General features: G+C 40.4%; 1 protein-coding gene across 3 annotated transcripts; it reads right to left on the minus strand.

The window, feature by feature from the left end:
- Nucleotides 1-549: 549 nt before the first annotated feature.
- On the minus strand, nucleotides 550-16,437 carry s1pr2 (sphingosine-1-phosphate receptor 2). 3 transcript variants are annotated; one of them, XM_030142033.1, is made up of 3 exons: nucleotides 16,017-16,437; nucleotides 2,500-3,760; nucleotides 550-2,469 (listed from the first exon to the last, which is right to left on the minus strand). In XM_030142033.1, exon 2 carries the CDS (start codon nucleotides 3,640-3,642, stop codon nucleotides 2,527-2,529), a length of 1,116 nt encoding a protein of 371 aa, XP_029997893.1. In that variant the 5' UTR covers nucleotides 3,643-3,760; nucleotides 16,017-16,437; the 3' UTR covers nucleotides 550-2,469; nucleotides 2,500-2,526. The 3 variants fall into 3 exon arrangements, with proteins under 3 accessions (XP_029997893.1, XP_029997894.1, XP_029997892.1); XM_030142034.1 differs by having other exon boundaries at nucleotides 550-3,760; nucleotides 16,099-16,435; XM_030142032.1 differs by having other exon boundaries at nucleotides 550-3,760; nucleotides 16,017-16,435.
- Nucleotides 16,438-19,601: the final 3,164 nt, after the last annotated feature.

Raw genomic sequence — 19,601 nt, forward strand, 5'->3', positions numbered from 1 at the left:
GCAGTGCAGCCTCCTGGGGCTGATTCAGCCAATGGTTCCCACCCAGGAATCCTGGATGTCTGACAGGAAACAGACCCAACTTTCCCAAGGCCACTCCAAGTCAGCCTATCCCTTCACCCCAAGTCTCCCCCAAATACCAAAACCTCTCCTGGGGCCTTTTTTATGCTTCTCTCGGACAAACTGTCTTACAAATAGACATTCTTCCTCACCACACCCCACATTCACCCTCTGTGCCCTCTGCCAAGCTTCCCATCATGTCTTGTCTTATTTTAGCCTTTAAGCAATTGGATGATTTTAATAGGTTAGAGAGGCATGATTAATGACAAAGCAGGATTTGCATGTACAATTCCAGGCTTTCATGTTGAAGCTAGTGTTTTTCTGACCTTGTCAGAGCATGTTTGGCTTAAATACTGCATTTTGAAAACTTCTCAGGTATAAGTATAATACAGAGGCATCTCAGGACCTGCAGAGTAGTTACATTGGCAATTAACTAGAGACTTTTCAGTTTACAGCATACACATATTAAAAAAAAAAAAAAAAAACAGAAAGTATTATTTCAGTCTTTTGTTTATTTTATAAAAAAAAAGGAATGTAATTAACAAAATGTTTATGTACCTACATTAGTGTTTCAGATTGTACCGATTTGACAAAGGCAGCGTGCTACTAGACACACAAGGCTATTGCACACAAGACATTTCATACAACACAAATCATACATACTGTACATAGATACATACATACTTACAAACATACATAGTTCATAATTCATATATTTAGAATAAAAAACAACACAGAGTCAAGCAACACAATGAAAAATAGGTACACAGATTACAATACCTCTCCATCTGAACCATCTGAAAATGTGGGAAAGCAAACATCACTGAAGCTGCCAAAGTGCTTTTCACCATTTCTACTTGGTCATCTAAATGTCAATATGAAAACACTGAGGGACTGAAGGGTTTTTAAATAGGTGTCCACAGGAAGAAGGTTAGTGTAACCCCGAACAACAGGAACCGGACAATGAAAAAGGGGACTTCCTTTGGCTGTAGGAAGTTGCATGTCATAGATAGTCAGAATGAAGATGAAACTGACCTCCCAGGAGGGCAGATCCCCATGTGCCTTTGAAACCGGATCTTGTCCCATTTGTACAGAGGTGTGAGGTTTTAGGGGAAATATGATACATGTTTACATCTTTATTTGCACAGGACATATGGCTAGCAAATTAAACCAGGATGTTCACAACTAAATCCTGGTCACGGTGCTTTTTTTTAGTCTTCACAGTGAGAGTAACCTACCCTGTGCATCCCACTTTCTGCTTGTCAATAACTTGGTAAATCAAAATGATGATCAATAATACTGTCAACAATGGGGCGCCTGCCCCAAACACTTCATACATACATTCAGCCTCATTGTATAAGAGGAAGGCACAAACCCAGACAGTACATTGCTGTTACATTGATACAACAACACTGTCAGAGCTACTGGGCCATCAGTCAAAGCTACTGGACAGCTGTCTTTAAGTAAAATTCATCAGTGCCAACTCATTTAAGGAAATGTACTTTCTGATTAGGCCTTCCTCAAAGGAAACTGTTAAGATACAAAAGACAACAGTAAAAGCAACAGGGACAGACTATGAGGACAGATGAGGGAAGGGGCGTTAGTGATGAAAGCTGAAATGGGAATATATTATACATATCAGAGCTTACAAATGAGTTAGAATTTCATGCAGTACATGTAAGCAGATTATGTAAGTATGTTGTAGTTAATCAAATAGTTTTAAGCAAGGTTATATAAGTAATATATAGCCCTGGTTTTGTTGAGGGAGTACTCTATTAATTTGGCTTCTCTTGGCTGATCACTGCCTCCAGCCCTGTAAAGCATGTTTGATGAATATGTAGGCCTAATGTATACATATATCAGCAAAGTACAGTAATGTATTAAACCTTACAAAGGGCAACAATCTCTTAGGATATTTACAAAGTGCAACTTTGCAATCTTTGCATTGCAGACCTTGAAAGGCCTAAAACAACCCATCATTACATTGATATTATGCATGTTATGTTTCTATTTTTGGCTTTTTAAATAGGAGTTTACATTTTTTAGAAAGAAAAAACGAAAAGTTGACAGGCATATACATTAAAATGGCTTGCAACTCTATATAGAGTACCCATAGAAAAGCTTTTTTTCACATTTCTTGAAATTCTCAACTAAAATTTGGAATCACTAAGTTTGTTCCCTCTTGAAAAACTGTTTTATCACCCATGCAAGGGTGAATCATTTCACTGCAGATTGTGGACTCACAAGTTTGATTGAAATGTGTAAAAGTCTGCATTGTAAAATTAACCTCCGGAGACAGGTGCGTCTTAGCCTTACCAGGCATTAATGTCCAACCTTTGCTCTCCTCTTCTTTAGCATCTCTCTGCTTTATGACACCCTCCGTATTTGATCTCATTTTGTCACACACACACACACACACACACACACACACACACACACACAAACAAGCACTCTGATCTTTGCACCGTATTAAACACATGTGGTACAATCCTGCATAATGGGTGTTGTCTGGTGTTCATGTTTGTTGGTGCAGTGTTCCAGAGAGCTGGAGCTCTTTAAAGGGACTAGGCAACGGTCAGTGGGCCGTCCACTTTGTAGCACCCCCCAACAGCACAACAAGCGCAGAAACTCCTTCCTCATGTCTTTGCTGCGCAGCGTGTAAATGACAGGATTAAGTGCTGAGTTCAGAGTGGCAAAGCCAAAAAAGATGTCTGCTTTGGAGAGGATTGGACAGAACTGTATCTTGCAGGATGAATCTAGGAGGAGAATGGTGAAAGCGGGCAGCCAGCACATGATGAAGACACCCAGCACTATGGTGACTGTTTTCAAAAGCTTGTAAGCCTGTGAGTTGGTGGCTTCCTGGTGGCTGGAGCGTACAATCAAATAGATCCTCACATACAGGATAACAATAGAAAGTAGTATGATGCTAAAAATGGTGACTACACAGAGGATGTATGTCTTAGAATAGAGTGGTAATACAGCTGAACATTCAGGGAGGTTGTTGATGCAGTTCCAGCCCATGATGGGAAGTCCTCCAAGCAGGATCGAGGTGACCCAGCAAGCTCCTATTAGGAGGAACATGCGGCAGGTTTTGGTGGAGCCGTACACCTTGACCTTAGTGATGGCTATGTAGCGCTCTATTGCTATAGCCAGCAAACTAAAGACTGAAGCTGCCAGTGCAATAAAGGCTGTGCCCTCCCGGATGAACCACTGCACAGGTACTAGTTCAAAGGTTTTTGGCCCTGATAAAAAAATGTTAGCTATGTAGGCAGAACCTGCCAAAAGGTCAGAGAATGCAAGGTTTCCAATGAAGAAGAACATAGCAGAGTGGAACTTCTTGTTGCGGAAGACTGCTGTGAGGACCATCAGATTCTCCAGGATGATGATGATACAGAGGACCACAATAACAATGTTGAGGGTGGTGAGCCCTTTTTTTGGTGCAACACGATCAGCCAGCTCCTGGCTGGTCAAGTTCTTAGCAACAGCATAGTAGTACTGGATCAGACTCTTATTGTAGTACAGGGAATACTTGCTCTTCATGGTGACAGGGTGGCAGAGCACAGTGGCTTTACGGCAAAGATTCATTCACACAGTGGAGTTGAGCAAAACGTCTAAGCCATTAATCACAAGATGAGAAGAAGCCCCCAGCCGGGTGGAGACTGCGTGTGCCGCAGTCACGTTTTAGGTCCTCTGTGTGGGTCACCTGCAGACACAGAAAGGAAAAAAATGCCTGGTTACTGACAGGGGAAATTTTATTGGACGAATAAAATAAACTATGACAAGGCAAATATACATTTTTAGGAAACTAATACTCTTGCCAAGGTCAAAGTCCTTCAGCAAAACAAAGTATCTAGGCAACAACCTGTCCTCTACAACGGAAACTAAACATCTTCTCCAATTCATTTAAATATTATTCCTAGTCAAAGACTGGAAGGTCAGAGATCTGTAAAAAAAAAAAAAAAGTGCTATCAAATGCCCTTGAAGTTATATAACAGATGAAATAAAGTAGACACAAAATGGTTAGTATTTTCACATGTAAAGCAATGAACACCCACACAGTGAACACATTGCTCTCAGTGTATCCATTTGTAACATCCCCAAAATTATCACCCACACAGGCAGATGACAACAGCTTTTTGCACTTTTTACAGGAATAAAAAATCTAATGTTATAGCCCACAAAGAGAATTGTAAATTTATTCTGAATAAAACTCTATACAAGGATAAAACATTGATAAAGGTTAACAGTAACCTTTACTTGATGCTAAACCTGCACAGGAAGACAGATAATCTTCAGGTAGAAGAATACATGCTCTGTGCAGGGGAGTGCTGATCAGACAAAGGTTTCCAGTCAGACAGAGTGAGGGGGACATTCCACTAGCCCTGTTCAAGCATTCGGCTGTCAACACAGGGTATTGTTGAGGGGAGCGAACCATTCCACTCCAGTGAGTTACCTCTTGAAACTTTAGCATAGCTTGTGGATCAGCCAGCCCTCTGCATCCTGACCCACCTATTCCAACCACTCCACATCACAAATCAAATATAAACAGATAAACTAGAGGAAAAGGCAGGAGCTTTACTGACCATTTGAGATAAGAGCCATCAAGTAGGCTATTGTGACACACAAATTTCATAAAGTGCAATTTCAAAGATTCATAACGCTCTAAAATTGCTCCTGAATAACACGATACACACTTGTAAATAAACTATTGAAATAAAGCTAATGGTATAAACCTTTAATCTAATGTGGTGTAAAATTTCATAATGATGCACTTAAAAAATAAAACAGCACAAACAGCTTTTGAACCACTAATATGGCTTCAAATTACTCAGAAAAGTGTTTTAAAGGTGAAACTCATACTAACAAACCAAATCTAAATAATGTGCTGCCGCTGAAAACAAAGGAAAGTTTAAGGTTCTGGAAATCTAATTAGAGGTGGAGCTGGTGTCTTAAACCTGTCAAAAGTAACAGGATCCCTTCGCTGGCCAGCTCCAGAGGTAATTCAATACTGATGCTTCAACTGCTTGCCTTTGCATCTAGTTTAGCCAGCTCCAGCAGCTCTCAAATGGAAATCTTAAGTGGAAACTGAGGCACAACCTCTCCTCTCATCTGCTGGTCTTTGACTCTAGAAACTGAAAGATGGAGAGGCGCTGAGAGATAGCTTGACTAAAAGCATGCATGTGGAACGGCATCTGGACACAAAGGCAGGAATCTGAGACATCACTGTGACGTGAACACACACAAATGCATGCATGTGACATGCTGCTCCACACAGGCCTCACTCTATCTGCATGTGCACAGAAATCTGTTGTTGCACTGCCTATTAGACAGATACAAAATAGGATATATGTAAGTTCAGCACACTGCTGCTAGTGGTTGCCTGTAATAACCAGCATACTGTTTCCTCAAGCAGGAACAAAGAACAATAGTCTCCTTCAGTGTGGAGAGCACTGCCCTTCAGCCTTAATAATGGGACAGTGCGCTTCCATTTGGCTGCTGTATCTTTATCATAGCACAAATTTATTTAGAGTTAAACACTCCCTTATCAGAACTACCGTATCAGGATGGTGCCCCCCCCCCCATCCCCCCCTCCAACCCTAGCCTTTTAGCTCCATTAATAGACACAAATAAAAGGCTTGAGGCCGTGCACGTGTACCAGCTGCACCAGTATAATTACTTTAAGTTACATTATGTGAGCCTGCAATGATTTTATTAATGGAAAAGTCAGACGATATAGACCGGCTCTATATTTCCACTGTCTCCAGTCTGCTAGATGAAAAATGCACTTGTCTTGTTTGATTATGTTTATGTTTATGTTGTGTTTTGATTGTGTTTTTGCTCAACTTGCTAGGTTTTTTCAAGTCATTTCTATATGATGTGTAGACTGTTCGAAGTCCTTTTGTCACCAAGGAGATTTTCGCGTCTGTCATCAAGAGATTTCTCTGTATGTGTGTATTTATATGTAAAACCTGACAGGCTGGTTTGCCTGCAGCTCTGTTTCATTGCAGCCCTGCCCTGCTCCTCTACCTGTCGTCTACCATTCAGGTGTTTCCACAGTGATTGGTTGATAGAAGTGCAGCTCCCTCCCAACCTGGTGACAAAGTTGTGCCCGATGTTCGACCCAGACATCACTGTCTCAGTTCCACAATAGATGTAACACATTGCCAAAAATGTCACACCAATAAATATTTTCTTCACAGAATAGGACAGCAGGCAGGCTTAAAAATAAATACACTTCAGTATGTTGACAGACAACTTCCTACATTAAAAGATATGAATATAACAAACTACACAACTGATGTATCTACCAATTTATTAAACAGACCTCAAGAAAACATTTTCCTAATTTGCTTTCAAGGTTTACAACAATGCATATTCTTGAGTGTACCAAGACTGGAAATTAGTGTAAAAACTACTTGTTTTTTGTAGAAAAAATTTTGCTGAAGTGATCGAAAATTTCACATTTCAGTTAACAAATGTCACAGTACTGCCATGTATGTTAAGCTGCAGAACGGTTGCAGAATGACACATAGCATAATTTCCTGTGGATTTCACAACAACAGAGATATAGAAAGAGAACCTGATGCAAAGTCACTGTAGACAGATGGGTTATAGCAACAAAGGAAACCAAACAGGAGATGAACACCTAGCACAGGAAACAAAGTACTTTAACATAACCAAAACTAAAACTCTAACAGTTTCTCAGCCAGTTATCATTTATGCATTAAAAAAAGGAAAAAAAAAATCATGTGGTACATACGGAGGCTCTTAACAGCTACACTTTCTTATCACAAACAGGTGGTTTAATCAAAAGATAAAAGAACCACAGTTGCATACAGCTGAATACAGACATCGCTTTCTGAACATCAGAGAAAATTCAAAGCACATAATGGTGAAATACGACTCTCGTTTCAACCTAATCCTAATAGGTAACCGTTATCCTCTCCATCATGTGACTGCCAAACGTACAAAAGCCACAGGTGCTTTACCAGCAACACTCGATAAGTCCCAATTATCAACGTCTGTTCACCAAAAACAAGGGCAATGACATCCCATAATGCCTCCTGTTACCTGTCACAAACCACTCTCCATTCTCCAGGGAAACATTAAAACCACAGCTTTTGAGCCCTGATGCAGCAAGCAATAACACATTTGCATATACACACACTGTCACACATGTAAAATCTCTCACAAATATTTTAGTCTAGATAAGAGCAACGACTAACCTTGTCTTTGGTCAGTTTACATTTCTAGCTTATCTTGTTTGCATTGTAATGTGTTTACTGTTTATTTAATCACTCAGCATGTTTTGGTGTTTAGCAGTTTGTGGTTTGAAACATCCTGTAACGCATCTTTCTCCATCTGGCCTTCACACTTAAAGGCCAATCTACGGACAACAAAATTTACTTATCGAATTAGCATGTTTATCTGTATAAAAAATGCTCTTAAAAGTTCAGAAGTGATTTGTCTTCTTTGTGAAGTCAGTATTACAAAAGTTCATCATGTGTATTACATGTCATATTTTCCATTTTAAGGAAATTTAAAGACTTAATACACAAGGGATCTTGGTAGAACTTTTTTTCTGAGAAAAGAGACAGACTAATCTCTGCTTAGTTTTAAGAGCATCCACATCCACAATGTAATCCATCAAAAACAAAGCTTTGATGCTATGATTTGTCCTTTCCTGTTTAACTGCTATTAATGGGGGTATTAGTGTATAACTTATCTGTAACAATGCTTGGGGCTATAATAGTGAATGAGCTCAGTCTGCTCACATCTTCTTCCCTCTGCTTCCTGCCCTCCAACATCCTCTGACCTGACAGAGCTCCAGAGCTGTTTACTATACTATTAAAACCAGTGCACAGTTGAGGAAGAAATACAAGCGCTGCAGGCAATTAGTGACAATGTGAGATACAAACCCTGTGCGCTGGCTGCTAAACAGGAAAAGAACAAGGAAAAGCCTTTGAGAGTGTATAGTAAACAAATAAATTTAAGTTAATTAAACATAGAAGTGTACAAACGTCTGTACAGTGGAGGTTCGGCAAAAGAAATGAGGCTCCTTGGAGAAAAATTCCAGATGCAGAGCACAGCAATGTAGTCAGAAAGTTTCCCAAGTCAAGTGTTGACATGTCTCATGCACAGGAGAAAACACAACTAACTGTTAACCACCTCAAAGTTTCACCACTGCTACCACAGGAGCTTCAGCTCTAAAGAAATTACTAAATTGCGCACATGTTTTCAGTGCACACCCCCAGTTCTGTGCACTTATTTTTTCCATTTCTTAAACTTTAGTAGTGATGACTTACCAGGCTGTACCTTGCTGTCTGTACTGACAGTTCTGTGGTCCATGTCAAAGGCCACTGCACACATGTACCCAATAAGGCAAACTCTTTTTGCACCAAGCAGTCAAACTGAGCATCTACAGAAAGCATAGAAATGGGCTGTGCTGCTAGCAGGTGGCAGTCTCTCTGATGTTTTGTCGCTGTGCACTAAGTCTAAGAGGGAAATTTTTCACATCATCACAGGAACATTATTGATTATCCACAGTCAGTTTCCCAGAAAAAGCATTAATGTTTTCAAAACCTTTGTAAACGTGATGAGCAATTTCAATGACGTGAATGAGCAACATCTTTCAAAAGACCTTGGTCACAATTTAACAGATTTAACAGATATTCACATTCAACAGGGCCTTTTCAATAAGGTCAAAGTAAGCCCAGAGTAGGTCTTAGACATGACTGCCAGAACTTATCTTAAGCTGTCTCTGTTATCTCTCTTGCATGCCTTGCTGCCGAGTAGTTCACAGATAAAACTGATGCCAGACACCGTGAAGTTAAAGGTGACATGAACAGTTTTCAAAACCTTACGTTCTCATTTTTGCTCAAATCAAATGAAAGTTGGTCACTAAAAGTATAAATGCATTCATGATAATTTCACTTTCTGTAGCAAAACTTTCAAGGATAGAGGTAAGTAAGTCCTCAGGAGCCGTTGTTTTGAAACACTAGTGGTTCACGAAACACTAGCGGTTCGCGAAATCACCACAGAAATGTAAAACCAAGGGGAAGTGAGAACGAGGAAAAAAAAGGCCTGTCTCAGTGCTGTAACTTGCATGACAGAGAGGCTGAACAGACTAACGATACGAGATTGGGGCCTGCAACATCTCACAGTTTCTAGCATAGAGAGGAACTCAAGAGGGGGAACAACAAATTTAACAGAAAAAAAAAACCTGGCAACGAAATACCTATTACTTGCCAAACCGTGTCCAAACATACACATATCACATCCTTTTTCTGCGACAACAAAAAGAAGTATTTATTACATATTTGCATCAGTGTCATGATAACTGCATGATGGTGTCAGATGAGAAAGGACAAAGGACTTCCCCTTTTAAAGACATGTTAAACGGTTCCTTCTAGGTTCAATTTTAGCTCTAAAAACGAATGTTCCTCTCCCTCTCCTTGTCCATTATTATGCTAACACAGCCGTGCTTTTTAAGCCATGTATAAGCTGCTAGATATTAGGGGGTAGGGTAGTGTCCTCAATACATGGGGTTTCTCCATATCATTAAGGATTACCCTTTTGCTCGTCAAACAGTTTGACAGTTTGAGTACAGCCTCTTCTGTGGGGTGTTGTCTGTAAACACCGTTTATTCAGCAGATGAAAAAGCATTTTTTTGTATGTCACAGTTACTTGTCGCATTTGTCTCCACAGTCAGTTCATCTTTGCAACTTTGTAATTTTATTTACAGCAGCTATTCACGTGCTGTGAGACTCTTAGCGTGGCAGTGAGAAGAGCTGGAGACAAAGAGCTGCCTAAAGAAGGGCATCATAGAGCCTCAGGAGCCATAACCCGCATGACCGGCAGACACCCTCCCCCTCATGTCTGCCCCATTGGGGGGTGGGGGATCTCCAAGGGTGGCGCCTCAGAGGCAATTACTGTAATACCTTCACCCTCAGACCACTCCTGTCAAATTAAGTCACTGGGGTCCAAATTATTCATGTTTTTATTTTGGTCTGTTTTGCATATTCCGTTTTCATGCAGCATTCTGATTTACAGGACCACTACCCCCCCCCCCCCCTCCCCTTATATATTTTAAACTTCACCACAGAGATCAAAAGACAAGGCCACTAAGAGGTGATTAAATCCACTTCAAGAAAGATTTATTTAGCACACATCTGCGGCAGACATCGTATAGTACCCTATTAAAGACTTCATTACAGTACGTACTGTGCAATCAGCTCTGGAGAAAATCTGAGCCTCCACATAAAGAAGGTACTTTTTCAGACACTAAATCCCTCTGTTAAAATGTGAGTGAAGATTCATATAGTTTTACTGAGAATAATTAAAATATTATACACCATCACTCTTATCCTTACCTTTGAGGACACAAAATCGGTACAAAATCTGTAGCTGTTACTACTGAATTGTGCAGCATATAAAATCTTAAAACTCAGCTTAAAGTTCAAAATTCTTTACATAGAACAGTGGTAAACCACAAATGAACATGCCCTATGTGAACTGCTTGGGGATGCGATTGCAAAGGTAGCCTAGTGTTAACCACATGGCGCCCTTAGCACACGCACAACATAAACTGGCTGTGTCTTGTCTAAAGTCGAACAAAGTTGCACCCTGGCCTGCATTACAAAAAAAAACAGGTCTAAAGGCAAAGTTGTGCTTGATTCAAGTTTCAGTCACTCTGTCCTTCTCACACCTTCCCATGTTCTTGTCTACACAATGAGGTCTCCCCTAATGAATGGCTTTGAACCCTCTTTTAGGTCTCTTTTGTCCTGTCTCTCTCATTCTATTCTCCTCTGTTGCTAGACCTTGAACTCCACCCCTTCTCATGTTCTGTTGTGTCAGTGCTAAACTGTGAGGTTGTCGTGAGAGAGCTTGCGATTATTTGTTGCATATCTTGCCAACAAACACAAGACATGAGAACATATACCCATGTGAATGCGTCATTGTCATGTGAATGTGTCTGTGTGTGGAGAATTGCTGTAAACTGTGACACTTGCATTTGTTCCACTGATATTTCTCTGAACATCACAGGAGACAGTCATGGGACAACCTGCCAAGAATCAAAGACAAGCGGAAGGAGAGTAGAGGATGGTGCTGGTGACAAAGCAAAGCCCTGCACAATGGAAAATGATAGCATCTTCACAAGGGCACAAAGCTACCCTGATTGCTTCTGCCTGATAAGATGATGAATCGATGGAGGCCCTCCATCTCCCCTCATGGTCCAGCATGGAAAAACAACTCCAGACTACGCTGGCAAACACAGATCCATTAAACACGGCTCTGTTATTGGAGAAAAACACTGTTGCCTGGAGAGGGAACATTGCTGTGTCCACATAGCCCAAAAGTTGTTCCACAGTATTTTATACAATTAGAAAATGTCCTACTTTGAGGACCAAATATATTGTTTAGAAAAAAAAAACCTTGTGATGTCAACACTCACAAGACATTTGCATCTTAAAGTATAGAAAATGTGCAGGGCCGATATGGTTATAACTTGTGTTTAAAGACCAGTTAAAGTCTGCCTGTAAAGAGACCCATGGGTATTTAAAGTTTTGGAGAGATACTATGTCTTTTATTTCCTGGCAAAATTACATGAGTGAAAAATATAAATAGAAAAGGCCCCACAATAAATAACTCTTTTTATTCAACTTCACATGCCCTGATTCAAAGTTTGGAAAGAGTGGATTGCCAGGGGATATTTTGCAAAAAACAACAAATGGGTCAGAAAGTTAGTTTTGGTTCTATAGTGTAGCTTTCCAGTGAGTCTGGGACAACAGCTACTTGACTATGACCTGAGCTGGGTCCTTTTAAATGGATGTGTTTGAGGAGATGCCATATTAGCTTCAAGTAAACATCATGTACTTCCACTTAGTTTGTCTGTTTTAATGGAGCAGTCTGGCCTCTATCATGACCCCTGCTTGTGTTTGGCTGGAGGTTAATTCCATCATTTCTTAAAGCCTAGAAAGGCTGAAGCTGAGGCTTTAACAGGATAAACAATAGTAATAGCCATCAGTTTGCTTTATTTTCAAAGTCTTAAAAATGTAAAAATGTTTCTTAGCAGAAGGGACTTTCATTTGCAAACAAAATGAATGGCTTCAGCAGGATTGTAGACTTCTGAGCTCCCGCTGGCTGCACAAGACAATTCAAAATCCAAGAAAATGGTCTCCAGCTTACTTCTGGATATGGGGAGGTGGGGTGTTGAAGTAATCCTGTTGAGTTTTCCAGCTGCACAAACAAAGCTGACTACATAACAAAGGCTTCCAAGAGAGAAGAAGAAAGAGGAGGAGGAGGGCTCCAAAACCACATCATCTTCATGTGTACCTGCTCCAAGATCACTAGAGAGTGAGTGCAGCAAATGACCAGAAATCAGGAAACCACGACATGACCACACTGATTAAGCCTGCTGCTAGAACAGACAGCATGAGGTTGCTCCCATCTAGTTCATAAATCACACTGAACAACCTAAAGAGAAGTTGCAAAGTGTTGCCAATCCCATCCTAACCACAGTAGTAACCAGAAACCTTGTATTCAGCCTACTTATCATTGTCTCTGAAAGATGTATAATATTCCTGTCTGCAGAGCAACATTGCACAATAAAAAATGCCAGTCAGGTCTTGAAAAACCATTTTCAGCATTATTTCCAACTGGCAGAATTTTACAACTGGGGCTGGTCTCGGCTTGATGTGTGACAGACAAGAAACACCCTCATCCCTGTCCCAGAAAGTGTCAGAAAATCCTGGCATGCTGGTACAAGCATCAGTGCATGGTCATGGGGGGTCTTATAGTTTGTCCAAGTCCCTCAAGTAGAAAAGGAATGTAACAGGAGACTTTAAAGTTAATGGATTCATTCAATGGGTAAAACACCTTCCTAAAATAGTCAGACCTACTTTTTTTTCCTCCTCTGTATTTCACCTTATGTAAATGTTTGTGTAATAAGAAAAACAGGACAGTTTGTGAGAATAATCTGTTTAAAAAGAAGATGAAATGCATAAGTTAAGTAAATGTGTTTGTGAATCTCTGTACCTGCTACAACAGTTTTTAGTGACATCCTAATCTCTGTTGTGCTTACCAAATGGGTAAAAGCAGAGAACGCCATATTTATTTCTCTGATCTATGGCACTCCCAACTCTTGGCTGCGAATCAGAAAACTACATGCTGTCAGCTGTGTGTTGTGACTTGTGCTTGGGCAGCTTGCGAACAGAAGGAGTTTATTTTGCTCCAGCTGCCACACCCAAGGAAAGTGTTTTTCAGGCGAAGGGGGAGTACTGGTTCAAACTCTTAGTATGGAGAACCCAGACAGCTGTCCACTAAAAAAAACTAATAATATCACAGAGAAAAGCCCCAAACTTCCTAAACTGCCTGTTTTGTCTTCTGCGATTCTTTTTCTTTTTTCAAAGGTTACTGTATACACTGACCTCTGACTGGTTTCATTTAAGCAAGTAAAACCAGGGCGTCCCTTGCAGGTCACGCCTCTGATGTTTCAGTGTTGTTACCTTTCAGATCTAGCTGAATAAAGTGGTGTGTATAGACAACAAAAGAGAAGAAAGTGTCCCAAAGGAAAAGCCTTCTCACTGCTTCCTATTAGCGGACCGCTCCCAGGCCTGAGCTGAAACCCGAGCATCCTTCGGGGATCGACATAACCCACCCACCACCCATCTCCGCCTTCAACCCCCTAGTGACCTGTTCCATTAAAAAAAGTCCCGCAAATCCCGTTCCCACCGCTGAATTACCATTAATTTATTTACTTGCCCATGCACTTATACATCTATTTATTTATTCAGCCCATCTACTTGTCTTCATTTCTCACGCTATCCCAAGTCGTGTCCATTGAGAAGGGTCTGATTACAGTGGAAAACAGGCCCATTGAGAACAGTAAGCTGGTTCAGCGACACACGGGTCCTCAACTGATGATGTCATGGACTGAACCGATCCAGTCTCCCTTCACTTTCACATAAAAAAAATATTTCCTCTATTTACACGAGCAGGACCAGCACCATCTGAGCTGTGGAGCATGTGGCCAATAAGGCTGTTCACCGTACCCTTGGGTCACTCTTGCCAAGACCATGGATGGCGAAGTGTGAAGCCTGGCAGCAGTCCAGCCTGGTGGTCCTGCTGGTGGTTCTTGTTGTTCTGATGCAATGGGCCATAAGATCATATGGTCCAAAGGCAGACGGCAGGCTGGCTGCATCATGCCCTATCTACAGGCCCCTCTAAGGCATGCTGGGAGAAGCACCTGAATCCATAAGCGGATGTGCTTTCCCCAAACAAACCAAGCTGCTCTTGCCCAACAACAGCATCAATGAACCTGCTGACAGGGCCTTCAACACTCGATAGTCCACTCCTAAAGCTGCAGAGCATGTTTCCTCTTTGCCCCTCCTTTCGTGTTGTTCTCACTAAAGATGTTTGCTGATCTTAGTTCAACAAGCTTGAAACGTTTATGTGCATTTGAGTGTTTGGTTTCTCACACTCCAACTTCAGCTGTCGATTGAGATTGTATCACCACAAATCCTGTCCTTTTCAGATAAACCTGCTAATGAACGACATACCATACAGACTGAGCTAGACTGACCACAGGAGAGAGAATGATAGATGGGAGCTTTTATCTGGGCAATAAACATTAGTTCCTTTAGCTTATCATCTTATCTCACTGTGATTGGTGAGCTCTCTCACAACAGGATGCCTCATGACTAAAGTACTGACACCTACGTATCCTCTCTAGGTGTTAGCATTTTGTAAACCTAGAGAGAAATCAATATTTAGTCTGTGTAGTCTATTTGTGGAGAGTGTAGTCTAATCTAACTACCAGATAGCCTATATAGTATGTGGCACTATGACTGTGTATTGTATTATCTAAATTCTACATTTTTAAAAACGTTTTTAGTTTCTTATCTGGGCAATGCCTTTTTACTGAAACCTGACTTCCTACTTTTGTTCCTCTCATGTATCATGTACAGGTACAGAATGACAACAAAGTGTCCTTGCATCCTTAAATGATGGGATGACACACGCAAATATCCAAAATTACCAGTCCTAGTATTGAGAATACACAATTCACTTTTAGAAACTTTAAATGCCTTGAGAGGTGATAATGTATTCAAACTAAAAATCTAATTTGGTGTTATTGGACTTTGTTTTACTAAGCTCTGTGCTTCCTTTCTCTGGCCCATCTTCACCCTCGAGATTAACTCTGGTACATGGGGATAATGGGGTCTTTTGTCTTATTAATACATCCTTTCAATACAATGCCTTCTTAGAGTGACGGATGAACAAGCCTCAACAACATCGGAGGGGTCAGCGCGCCGGGGGGGGGGCACAGCAGGCTGCGCAACGGTCCTAGGAACTGCATGGAGGCCCCGGCGAGAACGCGCCTGGGGTGCATGCAGCTCATCAGAGCTCCAACAACTGTTGTAGCCTAAATACTACACATAATACAGCAGACTATACAGACCCCCCTCTGCCCCCTACCTCCCAATAATCGACAGCTATCCCTGCTCGTTAATATTTAACAAAATACAATGTTATCCATTAAAACACACACTGTGTTCTACAAACACAGCTGTCACACAGTATCCATGTGCCTGCACCACTGGTTTTTTGTATACTAAACAGAAACACAATCGTGTGTTGCTTAATATGGGTCATTTCTTTTGTCGTAAGTTGTGACGAGATTTTAAGCGTCAATTGAAATTTCCAGTTCGTTTTTATTGCAATGGATGATGCAATTAACAGTTTTTGCCCAACATCTGTAAACAAAGTACAGGTATAGGATCATGATTTGCTGTTTGGAAGCAAAGTCTCAACAGCTATATTACTTTATAAAATATAATCTTTAACTATGAATAACTGCTTTTTAGACTAATAAGCAGGGCACAGCAGATCCTTTTGTTGGGCTGCAGCAGCACATGCAAACTGTCACGCTCAATATTTTTGAAAACATAACTCACCCCATGAGAAATATATTAAAGCGCACCAAAAAAAGACTCTCCGACAAAAGAATGGTGTCCAAATGTCCTCACATGTGTTTACCGGTTTCAATGCTGCGTCAAAGTTCAGCGCTTTCCTCTGCACCGGGGGTCGAGAAGCAAAGATGACAGTCAAAACTTCGGTGGAAGACTAGACGGCGTGTCTAGTCTAGTCGATGTTAATTCCATACCGGTCCGTGCGTCAACGCCAAAAACCATGCGAAAGGAACCGATTGGGCGACTATTCCATTGAGCAAAATCTCGGCAGAGTTTTATTTTCGACAAGACTGCACTTTCTCTTTAGTCGCCCTAATCCCAGCAGTCCGTCTGATTGTCCTCCTGGCGGTCTGGGAACAACTGTGGAGCGTCAGCGAGGCGCGCACACAATACGCAGCCACACGCACATTCACATACAAACTCACACCCACACACCCACACACACACCAGAGACCAGAGTGTGGAAACGTCACAAGCCCATAAAGAGTGGCGAGTCTAAATCGAAATATATATGATGATACGGATTTGTGTACCACAATTAATATGGAAAATACTTTTCAAGCCTATTTCTGGACAATTCCTTCACTCTGGAGCACACAAATGAAGTCCAGATGTTCCACCTCCTCACTTCCTTTCTCCAAGCAGATCCCAGCATGAACCAGAGTCCACACATTTCAGCTCATCCTTACTCAGTTTCTCTTTAAGACCACTGGCCATCTGTAAATGTATTTGCCCTACTAACAGACAATCATGAACTGGACATTTTTTATTATTTTTTAATATTCAGGGAGTTTGATTAAAAAACCATCAACTTCCAACCTGCTTTTACTTCTTTAGTGTTGTTTTTCTCAAGATAAACATAATTCTGCGTGTTGTTTCTACATTTACCCCTCAGGTTACAATATAGGTGTAATAGGGAGGGTGAGGTGAAGGTAAGTCAGGGCTTGTTAGTCATCAGGGCTGAGCCTAGACGCACAGTTGGGCAGGTGCTACTGACTCCAATGAAAGAGCTTCTATCCAATTCTAGAGGAGGTAATAATGTCTTCATAGTCATTGCTTTGAAAGTCGAAGTCATCCCAAGTGGTCATGATGTCATTTGTCTGCGATAAGAAGAAGGGGTTTGCTTAATGTTATTATAGTATCACTTATCTCGCAAAAATATCTAGACGCTTTCTGACTTCTGGGCTAAATATAGTTCTATCTAAATGAAAAGATTTTGGTTTAAGTAATACAGTTTCAGATCAGACTCCCTCCCCCTCAAAATGTACAGCTACGAAATGGAAACTGAAAGATGATGGCATAAATGAAAATCCACAGTTATGATTTCTATGTAAATTTTATTTGGTGGAAGCAGAGGGGAACTTCAGGCCTACAGGTTTTCACTATGACTAATACCTGGTTGGAGAACACGCAACTTACAGGAAGACATCTGTATAGCTTGCCATAAGGTCTACTTTTGAAAGAAACATCCACAGTGGAATATATCAGATCCTTTAATGTATCTTTGTATGTTTGGTGTCTACTGAACAGTTTGTCTTACTTTGACTCATGTCGTGTCTGCTGATGGTTTACTGGGGGAGAAAGAACCAAGATTGTGCAATCCACACTAGCCACACTCATCCTTGCCGCCCCCGCAGCAGCTGGTATGTGGAAACAACTCACTCTGAACAAAAAGTAAAACTTGTGATACAAAAGCAATGCTAAAATTTGTAATTCTTATGTTTTTGAGCTGTTCAAAAATATTCAGCTTGCAAATACAGGATGTGAGGTCTGTTTTAAAGCTGCACCTTCAGAGCTTTTGTTCTTCGCTCTTTTTATTCTCAGCTGAGGTGCTGGCAGGTTCAATGAGCAGGGTTTAATGGATGTGTAAGAGACAGGCTTTATGGACTGTCTGCTCACTGTCAGCAGGTTTCTGATGGGACACTTTCAGGAGCTGCTCCACTACAGTCGCCCCACTGCTGTGTCTCTCCTACTCTGAGCTAAGGGGAGGGGTCAAGAGCCCTGACCTCACTTCCTGTTGGGGCTCCTCACAAGCATTCCATTGTCTGTGAGAATGTGCACGGGCTCGGGGGACTCTGCACATCTGGCAGCTGTTATTAGCAACCTCCTGTACCCACTCCCCCACCCCAAAGGAATACTACAATATGTGCCAGTGGATGTGTGCCCCAAAATACATTTCATAATAAACATCCTGGGGGGCATGTCATGAGTGCATGTCAAACTAAATGGGATTTGTCAGGTAAAATTAGGACATAACTATTTAACATAGGGATTTCAGCACTGACAGCATTTATATTGCCTTTTAGATGTATAAAAAGCTTTGTAATTGCAAGTAGCAATACAACATGATTTATACTAAATCATATACTAATAATACTAAATACTAATAATATAAAAACTAAACTTGAGTTGAATAACCTTCCATTAGAATATGTCAAAACCTACAAGTACCTTGGACGTATTGTATCTGATAATCTTAGTGATGATAATGACATTCAAACTAAGGTTAGGAGTCTTTATGGCAGGAGTAATTTTATCTCTCGCTGGTTTTATTTTTGTTCCACTACTGTTAAGAGTAAATTGTTCATATTTTTTTGCTTGAATATTTATCTCTGTTACTTATGGGTTAATTTTAAACGTTGTACTGCTCACTCAGTCAGAGTCGCTTTTAACAATGCATTCCATATTATACATGGTTTTTATCGTAGTTGTAGTGCTTGGTATGTTCTGTTTTAATAATGTTCGCTCCTATTATGAGATGTTACGGAAAGTAATTTTAAATTTTATACTGCATTTAAGTCACTCTAGAAATGTTGTGATTTTTACAATTGTTAACTCTGACTTTTATGCTTATTCTACACTCGTTAAATACTAGCACCAGCATCTTTATACTTGTTATTGAAAACAGGGTGTGTGCATGTGTGTTGTTTTTATATTTATAACCCTTTTTATTATTTTTTTTTAATGTTTATTTTTCTCTATGGACTGTAACTATTTACCAGTCTGATACAAATAAATAAATAAATGAAATAAATAAATATACTGATTGTAATTCATATCATAGGAGACAAACTGGGGTTTAAGAACTTCATTTGAGAACATTAATTTCCTTTTTGCCTGAATAATATGCCATTGAGGCTGCACATATGTTAAATATTTTGATCATCCCATCAGGGCATTTTTTTGATACATATGTCAACAACATAGTTGTTGATCGTTACAGTTTTTTTAAAATCAGCTATTCAATGAATCAGTGCAGTTCTACTTCCTGATACTGGCTAATTTAACACATTACACCCAGCGCATGCATGTTTTAATTAAATGTAAACTGTTGCCCTTAAAGTTAGAATAAAATATTTTTCACCTCTTCTCATGAAATTACTGATGCAATGTGATGTAATCTGGACAGATAAAGTGTAACTGGGACGCAGTATGTAATCATTTCACCTGGCCAAAGATGATTATTGATGTGTTTAAATAGGAATAATAAAAAGATGGATGTGTCTGAAAAAAAAAATTATTCCAGCTTTATGGGTAAATTCATTAATTTGTGAGCAGGCAGATCTTATT

This window comes from Sphaeramia orbicularis, chromosome 8 (assembly GCF_902148855.1).
Source record: "Sphaeramia orbicularis chromosome 8, fSphaOr1.1, whole genome shotgun sequence".
Lineage (NCBI taxonomy): Eukaryota > Metazoa > Chordata > Actinopteri > Kurtiformes > Apogonidae > Sphaeramia > Sphaeramia orbicularis.